Below are 18,743 nucleotides of genomic sequence, written 5' to 3' on the forward strand. Positions count from 1 at the left end.
ATGAAGGAAAGTTTCTACTTAAATCATCCATATTAATAAAGGTCATCATTTTCAGTGTAACTGTATAAACAGGAGTCAAATACACTGAAATTTACCACAAATTCCAATTTGGCTAAAATACAAGTTTATTCATCTCAAACTATAATTTTAAAATAAATTTTTAAATGATATTCACATTCTAACTTTTTTGATAACTGTATACTTAAGAACAGTGTAGCCGGGGGCGGTGGCTCAAGTCTGTAATCCCAGCACTTTGGGAGGCCGAGACGGGCGGATCACGAGGTCAGGAGATCGAGACCATCCTGGCTAACACGGTGAAACCCTGTCTCTACTAAAAAAAATACAAAAAACTTGCCGGGCGAGGTGGCGGCGCCTGTAGTCCCAGCTACTTGGGAGGCTGAGGCAGGAGAATGGCGTGAACCCGGGAGGCGGAGCTTGCAGTGAGCTGAGATCCGGCCACTGCACTCCAGCCTGGGCGGCAGAGCCAGACTACGTCTCAAAAAAAAAAAAAAAAAAAAAAAAAGAACAGAACAGTGTAGTAAGTTTATAATCTACTTCTAGAATTACAAAATAGCACAATAAAATTGAGCACTGAGCAAAGCCAAATAAACACTGACCATACCATAAGATTAACAAGTAATCTTGCACCTGGAACACTGTTTATGTGATTGTAGCCAGGCTGCTTCTGCCATCACTGTGAAAAATCACCTTACAGGCCCTGACTGACCCATAATTTAATTTACTAAGAAGATATTAATATAAGATTAAAAATACAAGAAGTAATATATCTCTAATTTATTCCAATGAAAACTATATCATTTAAACCCATAGCACTCCTCCCTCCAAACCATCAAAATTTACCTGTGAAATTTCCATTATGTTGTTCCTTGTTCATTGCTACACGTCTCTGGTCACAATTTTTTCCATTCTCTGCCATTTCATAGATCAGTAACTCTTGAGGAGCTAATACAGCAAAATAAAATCCAGCAATACGTTACAAACTTCTGCTGTGTAGCCATGACTGAATAAAACTGAACACAGGAATAACATCACAGTAATAACCCATACAATATGTATGACGTGTTTACACTTTTTTTCTTTTATAACCAAACTTTGAACAATTTATATAGATATTCCAATACAAATAGTAAAAATATAAAAGCCATATAGTTGTAAACCTTTTCCTAGTAGTTATTTCAGGGATTTTCCAGATTGAAATTTGGAGGTAATTTGTCCACAGAAGGAGGATATCAAGCACTAGCACCTCCAAATGTTAACACACTAGAAGGTCTAATATCTTTCTAATTTACAATTTAATATCATACTACTATGTACTCAGAATTAATCTTATCATTTTTACCTTTTTACCATTTTCTTTCATATTTCCTTTAACATTATTATATAAAAATAGAATATACTATGAAAGATGCTGCAAATGTTGATACATAAATCTAAGATCATAGACCAGTTTTTTTTTTTTTTTTTTGAGACGGAGTCTCGCTCTGTCGCCCAGGCTGGAGTGCAGTGGCCGGATCTCAGCTCACTGCAAGCTCCGCCTCCCAGGTTTACGCCATTCTCCTGCCTCAGCCTCCCAAGTAGCTGGGACTACAGGCGCCCGCCACCTCGCCCGGCTAGTTTTTTGTTGTTGTTTTTTTTTTGTATTTTTTAGTAGAGACAGGGTTTCGCCGTGTTAGCCAGGATGGTCTCAATCTCCTGACCTCGTGATCCGCCCATCTCAGCCTCCCAAAGTGCTGGAATTACAGGCTTGAGCCACCGTGCCCGGCCATAGACCAGTTTTATTTAGGAAACAAGTCTACTGAATAAAATGATATGGGCAAAAAAAAAATTTTTTTTTGAAATGTTTAAGATAGTTAAATGTACTTTATTTATAACATGCTTCATACTACAGATATCAGTGCTTCTACTTTAAATCACTGTAATACAACATATAAAAACCAGAATGCCTGTGATTGTATCATTCTTCAGGTGTTAGTAAAGCAAAACTTTCACTCAAAAAGTATATCACTTCAATAAAAGGCTAAAATTCTCAATAAAAGGCTAAAACGCTGAGTCCTTAATACAATATTAAAACTTGCCCAGACACTTATAAAAAGACAACTGGGGCCAGGTGCGGTGGCTCATGCCTATAATCCTAGCACTTTGGGAGACCAAGGTGCTGTGATCGCTTGAGGTCGGGAGTTTGAGGCCAGTCTGGGCTACACAGTGAAATCTCATCTCTACATACGATAAATAAAATAGCCAGGAGTGATGACCTATGCCTGTAGTTCTAGTTGCTCAGGAGGCTGAGGTGGGAGGATTGCTTGGGCTCAGGGGTTCAAGGCTACAGTGAGGTATGACTGTGCCACTGCATTATAGCCTGGGCAAGAGGGAGACCCTGCTTAAAAAAAAAAAAAAAAAAAAAAAAAAAAAAGAAAGTGAAAATAAATACAACCCACAGGGGAAAGTATTCACAAATCACATATATTTCATAAGATGCATGTACCTGGACTGCAAACTCTTACAACTCAGTAATAAAAAGCAAATAATCCAATTAATAAACGGAGAGGAGCTGCACAGATATTTCTCCAAAGATAAACAAATCGTTAATAAGTACATAAAAAGATGTCTATCATCTTCAGCCATCAAGGAAATGCAAATTAAACCACAATGAGATACAATCTCATACCTGTTAGGATGGTTATAGTAAAAAAGACAGATAATAGGCTGGGTGCGGTGGCTCATGCCTGTAATCCCAGCACTTTGGGAGGCCAAGGCAGGCGGATCATGAGGTCAGGAGTTCAAGACCAGCCTGCCCAAAATGGTGAAACCCCGTCTCTACTAAAAATACAAAAATTAGCCAGGTGTGGTGGTGAGGACCTGTAACCCAGCTACTCGGGAGGCTGAGGCAGGAGAATCGCTTGAACCCCGGAGGCGGAGGTTGCAGTGAGCCGAGATTGTGCCATTGTACTCCAGCGTGGGCAACAAGAGCAAGACTCTGTCTCAAAAAAAAAAAAAAAAAGACAGATAATAATTAATACCAAGTGCTAGTGAGAATGTAGAGAAATCGGAACTGCTGAAGGGAATGCAAAAGAGTTCAGCTGCTTTGGAAAACAATCTGTCAGCTCCTCCAAAGGTAAAATACAGTTATCATATGACTCAGCAATTCAGGAATGTTCATAGTGACACTGTCAACAGACAAAAGATGTTATTTTTTTATTTTTATTTTTTTTGAGATGGAGTCTCACTCTGTCGCCCAGGCTGGAGTGCAGTGGCGTGATCTCGGCTCACTGCAACCTCCGCCTCCTGAGTTCAAGCGATTCTCCTGCCTCAGCCTCCCGAGTAACTGGGTTACAGGTGCCCGCCACCATGCCTGGCTAATTTTTGTATTTTTAGTAGAGACGGGATTTCGCCATTTTGGGCAGGTTGGTCTTGAACTCCTGACCTTGTGATTCACCTGCCTCAGCCTCCCAAAGTTCTGGGATTACAGGCGTGAGTCACCGCACCCAGCCTATAACCCAAATGTCTTATGAACTGATGAATGGATATAGGAAATATGGTATATAGTATATCCAAACAATGAAATATTAATCAGCCATAATAAGAAATAAAGTAGTAATATATACTACTGCATCAATGGAGTCTGAAAATATGCTAAGTGAAAGAAGTCAGTCACAAAAGACTACATGTTATGATTCCCATTTATATGAAATTTCCAGAATATGCATATCCATAACAACAGAAAGTAGCAAATTAGCTGGAGAAAGATGGGGAGTAGCTGCCAATGAGTTGTGAGTTTCTTTCTGGGGTGATAATGTTCTAAAATTGTTTTGATAGTTGCATAGATGTGAACATACTGTTTAAATGGGTGAATTATATGATATGTGAATTATGTTTCAATAAAGCTGTTTAAGAACAGTTACCAGCAGGAACTATCTGAACTTCCAAATATTCATAGGAAATATATGTTGTGAGTACATATGAATAATAATACATATGAAAAAGAATGGTATACTGTTCTACAAATCTCATTTATTCATTCATTCATTTAGTTATGTTGCCCAGGCTGGTCTCGAACTCCTGGCCTGAAGCGATCCTCCTGCCTCGGCTTCCCAAAGTGGTAGGATCCCAGGCATGAGCCACTACCCAGGCTTGTCTATATTTAATAGAAGACCCAAGAGTATAAGGAGTATTCTCATGGCCAAGTGGCTCAAATTTTTATATTTTATGAGCAGATTCAGTGACAGTTTAGAATTCAAAGTCAGATATATGAGTTAGGGGGTTATATTATTAAGAAAGAAAACTCATGAAATCACTTGATAAGGTCTGTTTACCCATTCACTCAAAAAATATTAACTGAACACTCTGTATGTGCCAAGAGTCATGCTAGATTTATATTTAGCTGATCAGAATATGATATGGTCATGGGTCCAATCTTCCTGTAGTTTGATAGCTGGTGCTAATTTATTCCTTGACTAAACTATAATTATTGTAAATATTTTCAAAATTTATGCCTCATAAAGGAAAACAAGTGAAAGACTACAAAAATGATGGAAAAAAAAGCACATATTCATCTGTGTAATATTCTCCTTTTTAAAGTACAATCCATTTGTGGATACCTTTGTTTTGTTGTCTTCAATGCTGAATAAGCAAATAAACATATCAAGAAATAAAATAAAGGTTTCTATTAGTATAGATATCCTTAAGTAGACAATCATAAGATTTAAAATCTGAAAAATCTGGATTTGATCCCAGATTTGCCACTAACTAGCTGTGTGATCTTAAGCAAAGTTTCATTTTCTTTAGGCCTTGATTTTTTGCATTCACAAAATGAGGACAATAATTGCCACTTTCAAATGATGTGTAGATGAAATAATCTATGTATGTACATATATGTTTGTTGATATGCATGCATATGTGACTATAAATGCCAATACATCAAAAGGGTAGGAGGTAATAAACTTACAAAATGCCTAACTAGAAAAACAACTTCACGGCACATGCCTCATTGTTACCGTATCAGTGATGGCAGTGTTGTTCATTCAGCTCTCATTTTAAAAGTTCTTGGGTCTCCAATGGGCACTGAGGATACAAATATGAATAGGATAAGGAGGTCCCTGTCCTCAAGAGGATCACAGTCTGGTAAAGAAGCCAAACGAACACAAGAAATCAATTGGCCGGGCGCGGTGGCTCAAGCCTGTAATTCCAGCACTTTGGGAGGCCGAGACGGGTGGATCGCGAGGTCAGGAGATCGAGAACATCCTGGCTAACACGGTGAAAACCCGTCTCTACTAAAAAATACAAAAAACTAGCCGGGCGAGGTGGTGGGCGCCTGTAGTCCCAGCTACTCAGGAGGCTGAGGCAGGAGAATGGAGTGAACCTGGGAGGCGGAGCTTGTAGTGAGCTGAGATCCGGCCACTGCACTCCAGCCTGGGCGACAGAGCGAGACTCCGTCTCAAAAAAAAAAAAAAAAAAAAGAAATCAATTATAACAAAATGTGATGAAATAGGCATTTAAATAAAATTAGATGAAAAGACAATGTTTTAGTTAGGTCTTAGGAGTCTAACAGGGCCAGGCACGATGGCTCACGCCTGTAATCCCAACAGTTTGGGAGGCCCAGGTGGGCGGATCACGAGGTCAGGAGATCGAGACCATCCTGGCTAACATGGCGAAACCCCGTCTCTACTAAAAATACAAAAAAAATCCAGGCGCGGTGGTGGGCGCCTATAGTCCCAACTACTTGGGAGGCTGAGGCAGGAGAATGGCTTGAACCCACGAGGCAGAGCTTGCAGTGAGCCGAGATCGCACCACTGCACTCCAGCCTGGATGACAGAGCAAGAAAAAAAAAAAAAGAGTCTAACAGACTGGAGAAATTTGTAAATCTATCTAAACATCAGTTTTTCTTAGTTTGTAAAACAGAGATAACATGACACACATCAGAGGGGTGAGGATTAAACAAGGTAATGTACATAAAATACTAACATATTGCCTCACCTTTCATGTGACCTCAACATATACTAGCTATGATGAAGTCTATGAAGTAGAAAATACTATGGGAGCTCAGAGGACAATATATTCAGACAAGTTCATAGAAGCTGAAATTTTGACTTTGCAAACTTAAGTCATATTTGTGTGAAGATTCAGCAAAAAATATAATGTAGCTCAAGCAATTACAAAACAACAACAATAAAAACCAAAGATGTTAGAGCATCACAATACAATTACAAAATGGAAATCTATTTCACAAATCTTAATTTTATTAATAAAAAAATCAACTGAGGATGTTTGAAATGGAACCATATAAAAAAGTTAATGATTTTCCACCTGCCGTTTAACTTGAAACTATACTTAAGTTCTGCAAATACTTAAAACTATGTGGGTTTGGCTGGGTGTGGTGGCTCATGCCTGTAATTCCAGCACTTTGGGAGGCTGAGGCGGGCAGATCACCTGAGGTCAGGAGTTCGAGACCAGCCTGGCCAACATGGCAAAACCCCATCTCTACTAAAAATACATAAATTAGCTGGGTGTGGTGGCTTGCGCCTGTAATCCCAGCTATTCAGGAGGCTGAGGCAGGCGAATCACTTGAACCCAGGAGGTGGAGGTCGCAGTGAGCTGAGATCGCACCACTGCACTCCAGCCTGGGTAACAGAGAAGGACTCCATTTCAAGCAAAAAAAAAAAAAAAAAAACACCTATGTGTGTTCATATTCAACCAAATCTTACAGGCAATATCTTTTAAAAATATTTTAAAGATATTTAAACATTTGTAAATATCTAAACATATGATGTTTACATATAAGATATTTAAGGATATTTAAGGTATTTTAAAGCCAGCCAGTCATCTCTATCACAGTAAGTAAAATTTATTTAATCTGTGATGAAAAGATAAACAGGGCACAAAAGGGTTTGCTTTACAAATAACATTCTAAAACCTTTCCCTACAAAACACTGACAATTGAACTCATTTGCCCCTATTTTCTCTTTCCCATAGTGTCATTGTTTTACCCAAAACATTTTGGGTCTATGAGTGCATACTTATAACAATGGTATTACACAATTATTTGAACGTTTTGTTTTTAAGCTATTGCAATAGCGGTTTTCATTTGAGCAAATAATGTGTTCTTACACAATGTGCTAAAAAAGAAGAGCATACTGACATTTCCTTCTCCAAAATTCTGTTTAGAAAACATAATAGTCTGAAATTTTGTTTTGTAAGAAATAACCCAGGGAATGAAGTTATTTTCATCAGTCTATTTCTTCACGAACAAAATAAATTCACAGTTTAAAAAACAACTTTTCAAAACCTTTTGGTCATTCCCAAAAGAAGGAAATACAGCGGAAGGCCAAACAAGAGGGCCACTGTTTAAACAGTTAAGCTTAATTTTTTTTTTTTTTTTTTTTTTTTTTTTGCATTTTGACCATTTAGGATGATTTAAAACCATCCCAAGTATGAAACAATCAAAATAAAAGAACCACTAGTGTTTTTTTTTTTTTGTTTTCAGACGGAGTCTCGCTCTGTCGCCCAGGCTGGAGTGCAGTGGCGGGATCTCAGCTCACTGCAAGTTCCGCCTCCTGGGTTCACGCCATTCTCCTGCCTCAGCCTCCTGAGTAGCTGGGACTACAGGCGCCCGCCACCTCGCCCGGCTAGTTTTTTGTATTTTTTAGTAGAGACGGGGTTTCACCGTGTTAGCCAGGATGGTCTCGATCTCCTGACCTCGTGATCCGCCCGTCTCGGCCTCCCAAAGTGCTGGGATTACAGGCTTGAGCCACCGTGCCCGGTCAAGAACCACTAGTGTTCTAAATAGTTAAGCTTATAAAAATTTCAAAGCTTTTCTGTATTTTAACCATTTTGTAAAGGATTTTACATTTTTCCTTGCCTTTCAAAATTCCCTTGAAAACATCCTCAATTACTTTGCCTCTTCTTCCCCCAATCATACATACTGTAAAACTTTGCAAAACTGCAATGCCTCCAGAATCCTCTGCATTCTTATGATCTGTCTAAGCAGCTGAACATAACTGAAGAAAATCACACAATTACACAGCCACTTCAAATTCTTAATTCAACAAATATGTATCAATGGTCCATTATGTGCCAATTATTATTATTATCATTATTATTTTGAGACAGTCTCACTGTGTTGCCCAGGCTGGAGTGCAGTGGCATGATCTCAGTTCACTGCAACCTCTGTTTCCTGGGTTCAAGTGATTCTCCTGTCTCAGCCTCCCAAGTAGCTGGGACTACAAGCACCCATCACCATGCCCGGCTAATTTTTATATTTTTAGTAAAGATGGGGTTTTACTATGTTGGCCAGGCTGGTCTTAAACTCCTGACCTCGTGATCAACCCACCTCGGCTTCCCAAAGTGCTGGGATTACAGGCGTGAGCCACGGTGCCCCGCCTATTATTATTTTTGAGACGGAGTCTCACTCTGTTTCGCAGGCTGGCGTGCAATAGCACAATATTGCACGATCTCAGTTCACTGCAACCTCCGCCTCCCGGGTTCAAACAATCCTCCTGCCTCAGCTTCCTAAGTAACTGGGACTACATGTGTGCACCACCATGACAGGCTAATTTTTATAGAGATGGGGTTTCGCCATGTTGTCCAGGCTGGTCTCAAACTCCTGGGCTCAAGTGATCCGCCCATCTCAGCCTCCCAAAGTACTGGGATTAAAGGCTTGAGCCACTGTACCCAGCCCAGTTATTAAGATGCCAAATCTCAAACCTAAAATTGATGATTCCTGCTAATCTTTTTTTTTTTTACTTTGACAATATTTCATTCTTTGTTCTTGCTCTTAAAATGTTTTACCCTCCTTTTTCCTTTCTTATTTTCAGACGCTGACTTTTTTTTTAGACAGAGTCTCACTCTGTCCCCTTTGCTGCAGTGCAGTGGTGCAATAATGGCTTACTGCTCCCTCGACCTCCTGGGTTCAAGTGATCCTCCCACTTCAGCCTCCCAAGCAGCTGGAACTACAGGAACATGCCACCATGTCAAGCTAATTTTTGTATTTTTTTTGTAGAGACTGGGTTTCCTCATGTTGCCCAGGCTGGTCTTGAACTCCTGGGCTCAAGTGATCCCCCAGCCTTGGCCTCCCAAAGTGCTGGGATTACAGGTATGAACCGTGTCTAGCCCTGTTACATTTTTTTAAACAACAAAAGCAGTGAGAGAATTCGCCAATCCCACTACTACTAAGCCTACTAAAATATTTACACTTCACCCATGTCAGCATTCTTTCTCTCTTTATGACTCGGCAGTGTCCTCTACTTACCAAAGGCCATTATGTCAATATATATATCATTCCCTTCCTCCTTCTCAGGGACTTTACTCCTTCGGTTCTCACTGTGTAATCAATCTTTACCCCTTTATTCTCACCAGAAAATAAGCATTATTCAGTATTTCCCATTTTTCATTCCTCCTTCATAAACAGTTCTCAAAACAGTTGCCTACATACAGTCTCCACTTACTCATCACTATATTTCTGCCTGATCCATTGTGGTATGACTTCTGCCCCGACAAATAAAAATAAATTGCTTTTGTGAAGATTACTGATTACCTCCATTTGCCAAATCCAAAGGACACATCTTACTGAACCTCTTACCTTCACTGAACACAAGTATCCACTCCCTATTTCTTGAAATACTTTCATTTTCCTTCCTATTTCTCTGACGGTTCCCCCTGCTCTACGTCCTGGGGTTCTTCAAAGCCTGGTCCTAGATTCCTTTTTGTATTCCCTTTATACTCTCTCCCTAATGATGTCATCTATTCACTCAGCCTTAAATACCCTCCACATACTGACAATTCTTTCTTTCAAAGGCAAAATGATGTTGCGATACTGCTTTATGAAAGTGCTTTATGAATATGCTGTAAGAATAATTAGAATCACAGAAGGAACCTTAAAGAGTATCAAGCCTATTCTACTTATTCACAGATAAACATCTCAGAGGTAAGTGACTTGTATAATGTCACAGAACAAGTTAGTGGCAAACCTGGAGGCAGGACCCAGATACAACGGTCATCTTAGGAGTACACTGACCTATTGGGAAGACAACCCCACCCTCCAAACTAAATCAAAAATTATTTTTCTGAGAATATTGAAAGGGACAAGCTCAATCTAGAAAAGTGAGGTAACTAACATATGAGCTGGCCCCAAATGTGATTTAGGAGTTAAAGACACAAATCTTTTTTCTTGAGATAGTCTTTCTCTGTCACCCAGGCTGGCGTGCAGTGGAGCAATCACAGCTCACTGTAACCTCCCCCTTCAGTGGAGCAATCAGAGCTCACTGCAACATCTGCCTTCCAGGTTCAAGCCATTCTCCTGCCTCAGTCTACCCAGTAGCTGGGATTACAGGCATGCGCCCCCATGCCCGGCTAATTTTTTTGTATTTTTTAGTAGAGACGGGGTTTCACCATGTTGGCCACGCTGGTCTTGAACTCCTGACCTCAGGCGATCCGCTAGCCTTGGCCTCCCAAAGTGTTGGGGTTACAGGCATAAGCCACTGTGCCTGGCCTAAGACTCAAATTTAATCAAAATGGGAGTACAGGTTGCTGTAGGTTTTTTATGTTACACTGGTGGGCATTACTAGGCTGGATTCATAACCATAAAATTATTAACTAAACTGCCTGAAAAAAATAATTTAAGGGGACTGGTTTTATGATAAAAGAGAAGTTAAACAAAACAAAATGGTAACTCTATCTCCAGCACAGTGCAGCAGAAGTTAGCCTATAAATCTCGTATCTATTGGGGCACACAGCATGATTATCAAGGCCTTTGATCATCTCACCATCCATCTTTGAATTCATGCTCCCAAATAGTATTTTGTGTATAATCTGACTTCTCATGCCAACTGGCTATAAGGAGAGTATATGCTTGTAATGGGCTGAATTGTGCCCCCTCAAATTCATATGGCGAAGTCCTAATACTCATGTGACTATAATTTGGAGATACTGCCTTTAAGAAGCTAACCAAGGTTAAATGAGGTAATAAGGGTGGTACCCTAATAAGGACTCACGTCCTTATTGGAAGAAGTACCAGACAGTTTTCTCTTCTACCTGGACACAGAGGAAAGACTATGTAAGGACATAGAGAGAAGGTGGCTGTCTGTAAGCTGGGAAGAGTCCTCACCAGAAATAAACCCTGCTGGCACCTTGATCTTGGACTTGCAGCCTACAAAACTGGGAGAAAAACAATTTCTGTTGTTTAAACCATCCGATCTGTGGTATTCTGTCATGACAACCCTAGCAGAGCAATACAATGATGATTAGTATAAATAAGGGTATCCAGATTGCAGAATAGTTTTGTTTGTTTTGTTTTTTGTAGAGACAGAGTCTCACTATGTTACCCAGAGTGATCTTCTGGGTACCAAGTGATCCTCCTGTCTTGGCCTCCCAAAGTGCTAGGATTACAGGTGACAGCCATCTTGTCTAGCTAGACTACCTTTTATCCAGAAAAACCTGATGTATTTTACTGCATGTGTCTTCAAACTGCAACAGTGACTAATCTAGCATCAACATACCCTGTTAATCTTACTTATTATCATCTTCATCATGACCCATTTTATAGGGAAAAAGGAAAACTTGGTGGCTTAAAGCTGCCAATATGTCCTGACTTACTAGTTATATGATTTTAGGTTAAATAATTTGCATTTGTGCATATTTGTAAAATATCTCCATCCTTATTTTTCTTTTTTGAGATGGAGTTTTGCTCGTTGCCCAGGCTGGAGTGCAATGGCGCGATCATGGCTCACTGCAACCTCCGCCTCCTGAGTTCAAGCGATTCTCCTGCCTCAGCCTCCCGAGTAGCTGGAATTACAGGTGTGTGCCACCACACCCAGTTACTTTTTGTATTTTTAGTAGAGACAGGGTTTCACCATGTTGGCCAGGCGGGTCTCAAACTCTTGACCTTAGGTGATCTACCCACCTTGGCCTCCCAAAGTGCTGGGATTACAGGTGTGAGCCACTGTGCCCAGCCCCCATCCCTATTTTTATGTCACCCTTAAATGTTTTTGTTTTGCTTTGGGATTCTCAACAAGTTAGTTTCTCTACTTTAAGATAATTTTCTTTTTGAGACGGAGTTTCACTCTTGTTGCCCAGGCTTGAGTGCAATGGCACAATTTCGGCTCACTGCAACCTCTGCTTCCCAGATTCAAGTGATTCTCCTGTCTCAGCCTCCCAAGTAGCTGGGATTACAGACGTCTGCCACCACGCCCGGCTAATTTTTTGTATTTAGTAGAGATGGGGTTTCACCATGTTGGTCAGGCTGGTCTGGAACTCCTGACCTCTCAGGTGATCCACCCGCCTCAGCTTCCCAAAGTGCTGGGATTACAGGTGTGAGCCACCACGCCCAGCCAAGATAAATTATATATAAGTACACTACACAGTGACTGGCACATAGCAGTCACTTAATATTAGTTTCTCCATGGTCTTTAATATTTTTAATGGAGTATCATACCCATTAATCTCCATGCTTCTTGAATGTCACAATTTTTCCAAAAAAATCATGGTAAATGCTGCCCTGAGTATTCACTTACAGGTACTTCCTTTCCATATTAGTATGCTATAGAAAAGCCTATGTAACTGGTTTCCACAGACTACATAACAGAAGTAGCCACCGATTTAGAACAATCTTAGCTTGTGTTGTATAACAAAAATGAATTATTCTTCATCAATCTAAACATCTTGAAATGTACTACAAGGATAATCCGTCAAAAATTATTATGAGGTAAAAGGGTTCTAGTCTATCCACATAGCTAAAGTAAGATGAAATAATCATTTTTTTTTTTTTTTGAGACGGAGTCTCGCTCTGCCGCCCAGGCTGGAGTGCAGTGGCCGGATCTCAGCTTACTGCAAGCTCCACCTCCTGGGTTCACGCCATTCTCTTGCCTCAGCCTCCCACGTAGCTGGGACTACAGGCGCCCGCCACCTCGCCCGGCTAGTTTTTTGTATTTTTTAGTAGAGACGGGGTTTCACCGTGTTAGCCAGGATGGACTCCATCTCCTGACCTCGTGATCCGCCCGTCTCGGCCTCCCAAAGTGCTGGGATTACAGGCTTGAGCCGCCGCGCCCGGCCGAAATAATCATTTTTAAGGAGAGCCACTTTTCAAAATTCAATCAAATAGCACTAATTTTTAAAATCTGTGATGATAGAATGTCAGTGAGATTCCTAGATGTAGGAGTAAATCCAAGTATTCCTAGTCTGTTTAAAATGTTGAAATGTCCTCAAACAGAAATCTAACACATATTCTTGACCTTCAGTGGCATCTACTTTGTACCGAGTGCACGTTTGTAATTTAGTTTTGTTTGTAAGAATGAGGTTGCTGAAACAAATCTTACAGGTCTGTGGATGGGGTTGAGAAGGCAGAAACTGGGCAGAAGCATAACACAAACATCAAATAATTTTCATTTTGAACACTTACATAGATACAAGAAACGTATTAAAAGAGTATAACAGACCTTAACTGAAGCTGAAGCATTTAAAACAGAGTTAACATTAAATGTGGGGTTTTTTTTGTTTCCTGCAGAAGTGCTTAGAAAACACTGCAAAAATCCGCTCACAAAGGTTCTTTGTAGACTGTATATCCAGTGCTAAGACTATAATACTCCATTCATTTTAAACATTAGCCACACTTGTAATACAAAAACAATGTGCAAATAAATTACTGAGAGTCCCCCCCAAGGAAAACAAAAACCATTTATGGATAACATGATAAAAGCATCTCCCTGAGTAATATAAGAGTTATTGGAAAAGTTAACAAGGTAGAAAAGGAAAAGAAAGTGAGGGTAACAGAACCATTGATTTTCATTTTCTTAGCAACATAATTCCAAAATAAAACGAACATACTTCCTTTAAAAAAAATCATCTATCCAGATGAATTTTACTTTCTCAAATAAAAAATTATGTCAGTGTGCTCAATAAAACACATTGTTCTTCATACAAGGCACACAAAGACAGCCAATAAGTATTATGCTTCTCAGCAACCTTTCTTGCTTTCAGAAGTATCTATATTTTTTGTTGTTTGTTTGTTTTGTGACAGGGTCTTCCTCTGTCACCCAGGCTAGAGTGCAGTAGCACAGTCACAGGTCACCACAGGCTGGAACTCGGGCTCAAGCGATGCTCTGGCCTCAACCTCCAGAAGTATCTTTTCTTAATTGGATTAGACTACTCCAAAATAGCTGTAGATTTCCCTAAAACTGTTAAGATTAAGGAACTGTGACTTACTTTTGGAAACAAAATAATCTGAGTAATATATCTCGACAAATGAGGCTTTGATACAGTTTTCCACTTGTGCAGGGGTATAAAGCCAAAGATAATTCAAATAGAACGCACAATATCAGAATAACTATCAGATCATCTGACACTCTGAATCAGATAACAGTATCTACCATGTGGGTGCTCCAGTTAAACAACATGTACTCTGAAAATTCATAATGATGTGAATGGGAATATGTGAAAAAAATTTATTGAATCTTTTTCTTTTTTTTTTTTTTTTTTTTTTTTGAGACGGAGTCTCGCTCTGTCGCCCGGGCTGGAGTGCAGTGGCCGGATCTCAGCTCACTGCAAGCTCCGCCTCCCGGGTTACGCCATTCTCCTGCCTCAGCCTCCCAGGTAGCTGGGACTACAGGCGCTCGCCACCTCGCCCGGCTAGTTTTTTGTATTTTTTAGTAGAGACGGGGTTTCACCATGTTAGCCAGGATGGTCTCGATCTCCTGACCTCGTGATCCGCCCGTCTCGGCCTCCCAAAGTGCTGGGATTACAGGCTTGAGCCACCGCGCCCGGCCGAATCTTTTTCAACTTTCTAAGGTCTTGGGGAGGGCTGGGCATGATGGCTCACACCTGTAATAATCCTATCGTTTTGGGAGGCCAACAAAGGAAGATCATTTGAGGCCAGGAGGTCCAGACCAGCCTGGGAAACATAGTGAGACCCCATCTCTTAAAAGAAAAACAAAACAAAACAAAACAAAAAAACAATTAGCCAGGTGTGGTGGTATGTGCGTATAGTCCCAGGTACTTGGGAGGCTGAGGCCAGAGGACTGCCTGAGTCCAGAAGTTTGAGGTTGCAGTGAGCTATGATTGTGGCACTGCACCTCAACCTGGGCGATAGAGTAAGACCATGTTAAAAGAAAAGAAAAGAAAAGAAAACAGAAAAGAAAAGAAAAGAAAAGAAAAGAAAAGAAAGGAGGGAGGGAGGAAGTGAGGGAGGGAGGGAAGCAAAGAAGGAAGTCAGTCAGTCTTGGGGAATTAGACAAATTAAAATGCCAAATTAGGATAAAATTTAAATGCATTCAGAATCTCCATAAATCTCCCAATAATGGATCAGCAGGTTATGAGGGTACATATTTCTGGAGTAAAAAGTTCCTCAACTTAAATCTAGTGATGTATAAAATACACTCAACTCATCACAGGTTTCTAATTGCTGAAAAACTAGAAACTGTCCTGGGTCTAATTTTTTTTTTTTTTCCTTTTAAAAACAAAGTCTCGCTCTGCTCTGTCACCCAGGCTGGAGTGCAGTGGTGCCATCTCGGCTTACCACAACCTCCACCTCCCAGGTTCAAGTAATTCTCCTGTTTCAGCCTCCGGAGTAGCTGGGATTACAGGCATGCACCACCATGCCCAGCTAATTTTTGTATTTTTAGTAGAGACAGGGTTTCTCCATGTTGGCCAGGCTGTTATCAAATGCCTAACCTCAGGTGATCTGCCTGCCTTGGCCTCCCAAAGTGTTGGGATTACAGGCATGAGCCACTGTGCCAGAGGTGGGAGGTAGGAGGATCATTTGAGGCCAGGAGTTCGAGACCAGACTGGCCAACATTGTGGAACCCTGTCCATACTAAAAATACAAAAGTTAGCCGGTAGTGGTGGTACAGGCCTGTAGTCCCTGCTTCTTGGGAGGCTGAAGCACAAGAATCACTTGAGCCTGGGAGGTGGAGGTTGCAGTAAGCGCAGCTGGCGCCACTGTGCTCCCCTCTAGGTGACAGAGCAAGAGTCTGTCTCAAAAATAAATAAATAAATAAATAAATAGATTAGAAAAAGAAAAATCCCATTTCTCATTTTTTTTTTTTTTTTTTTGAGACGGAGTCTCTCGCTCTGTCGCCCAGGCTGGAGTGCAGTGGCCAGATCTCAGCTCACTGCAAGCTCCGTCCCCGGGGTTTATGCCATTCTCCTGCCTCAGCCTCCTGAGTAGCTGGGACTACAGGCGCCCGCCACCTTGCCCGGCTAGTTTTTTGTATTTTTTAATAGAGACAGGGTTTCACCGTATTAGCCAGGATGGTCTCGATCTCCTGACCTCATGATCCGCCCGTCTCGGCCTCCCAAAGTGCTGGGATTACAGGCTGGAGCCACCGCACCCGGCTTCTCATTTTTTCTTAATCTACTTCTAAATGTTCATGCAGTTCTTCATTACCAATGCAATCTTAGCAAAACATTTTCATCAAAAAGATGGTGGACTAACAGTAAGGTCAAGAATTAAGATAATGAAGGAATACCAGACTAGAGTTGGGAAATTTGGCTAACTGTGAGACCTTGGCATTGTCACTTCACATGCCTGATTCTCTTTTTCCTCATTCAATTATTAGACACATGGAGTCAATGAGTGCCATAATTTCCTTTCTAATTGTAAAAAAAATTCCAACTAGCACAAGAGTAAAGTTTTGGATGTATGTAATAATAACTACTTATGTATAGCGATTTATAGTTTAAAAATAGTTAACAAACATAATGCTAACAGCCGTCTGTAAGGGACAGTTATTTTTATCCTTGTTTTTTTACAAATGAGAAACTGAGTGCTCCAAGGGCCCCAAATAGCAAGTCGGCAGCATATAAATGTCAAAGCAGGAGTTCAATCTCGCTTGTCCAAGTCCAAATTCCATAGTTCTTCTACTATACAAAACAGTCCAGTGAGAAGATTTTCAGTGGTCACTGAGGAATTCCAGAGTCACACACATATGCACACAAGATTAAAAAAACAAGTTTAGCTTGTCCTAGTATTTTCAAATGTTTCCCATTACTAGAATTAACAGAACACTCATCCCTATTGATTCTTAGGGATGAATGTTCTTAACAAATCAGTTAACACTTAAACTGACTATCTATGAAACTCAGATAATATCTATGAAACTCCCTACTTTACTGTCCTTAAATACCTGGGACATTTACACTTGTGTAACTGGGGTGAAAATACTCTCACTGGACTGTCGTGTACAGTAAAGTAGAAGAACTACCGAATTTGGACTTGGAAAAGCCTGGGTGAACATCTGCTCTGACATTTATATCCTCTATTCTTTCTCTTCTAAAGCAACACCACTGTAGGAATACGGAACTTTTTCATGAGCCACACTTATGATTAAGCTAAGAAACAAGTCTAAAAAAATTGCTAAGAATGGGCATTATAAATGACAAGCCAGAAATTATGTCAATCTTTAGTACACACACACAAAAAAAGAAATAAAAAATTTCTAGGTAGTTAGAAGTTAATGCACACGGTCCTAAATAACATAGGTCAAAATAAAAGAAAATTTTTAAATGCTCAGAACTACTAGAAAAAAGTGAATTTAGCAAGGTCACAGGATAAAAGATCACAACGAATACTTTCTGCTACATACTTGGAATAAAAACTGGACTATTATATACTGGGAATAATTTTTTGAAATTTCAGGTTCAGTAACATCTGAAAATATAAAATATTTAGAGACAAATTTAACAAAATATAAGCAAAATCTTAAAAGAAATAAAGAAAGAATAAATTATACAGAGCCTAAATAAATGATTAGGATGTTTTGTTGATTGTTTGGAAGACTCAATATTGTTACTATGCCAATTTCCCCGATATGGTTTGGCTCCGTGTCCCCGCCTAAATTGTAATACCGATGTGCCCAGGGAGGGTCCTGTAATCCCCGCATGTGGAGGGAGGGAGGTGATTGGATCATGGGGGCGGTTTCCCCCATGCTGTTCTCATGACAGTGAGTGAGTTCTCATGAGATCTGATGGTTATGCGTTTGACAGTTCCTCCTTCACACTCTTCTCTCTTCTGCTGCCTTGTGAAGAAGGTTACTGTTTCCCCTTCCACCATGATTGTAAGTTTCCTGAGGCCTTCTCAGCCATATAGAACTGTGAGTCAATTAAACCTCTCTCCTTTACAAAGTACCCAGTCTCAAGTAGTATCTTCATAGCACTGTGAAAACACACTAATACATCCCCCAAAATGATGTATAGCCTTAATAAAGATCAATCAAATTCAAGCAAGTTTTATAAAAAGAGCAATTCAAATTTTTACAGAAATGCAAAAACTTAAAGTAGTGAACACAATTGGGATAAAGAACAAAGTTAAAGGACTTGCACTAACTGATGTCAACAATTACTATAAATCTACAGTAATCATGACAGTATGGTATTGGTAAAAGGACAGTTAGAAGCCAATGGAAAAGAACAGAGAATACAGAAATAGGCTGGGCACAGTGGTTCCTGCTTGTAATCCTGGCACATCGGGATGCCAGGTGAGAGGATCACCTGAGTCCCAGAGTTCAAGACCAGCCTGGGCAACATAACAAGACCCCCATCCCTACCAAAAAATTTTAAAAATTACTCCTGTGTGGTGGCATGCACCTCATGGTATCTGTGGTCCCAGATACTCAGGAGGCTGAGGTGGGAGGACTGCTTGAGCCTAGGAGGTCAAGGCTGCAGAGAGCCGTGATCGTGCCACTGCAATCTAACAATCTAGCCTGGGTGACAGAGATCCTGGCTCAAACCCCTCTCCCCGCACC

At 40.4% G+C, this 18,743-nt stretch overlaps 1 protein-coding gene across 1 annotated transcript in view; it reads right to left on the reverse strand.

Annotated features, from left to right (window-relative positions):
* The window catches only part of VMP1 (vacuole membrane protein 1), a 141,966-nt gene that overhangs the window by 115,568 nt on the left and 7,655 nt on the right, over positions 1-18,743 (reverse strand). The window contains exon 2 of the mRNA XM_010364056.2: positions 862-963. Within this exon, the coding sequence (XP_010362358.1) occupies positions 862-937 (76 nt within the window). The 5' untranslated portion in view covers positions 938-963. The remainder of the gene's footprint in view (positions 1-861; positions 964-18,743) is intronic.

The sequence above is a fragment of the Rhinopithecus roxellana genome, chromosome 19, assembly GCF_007565055.1.
Source record: "Rhinopithecus roxellana isolate Shanxi Qingling chromosome 19, ASM756505v1, whole genome shotgun sequence".
In the NCBI taxonomy this organism is placed as follows: Eukaryota; Metazoa; Chordata; class Mammalia; order Primates; family Cercopithecidae; genus Rhinopithecus; species Rhinopithecus roxellana.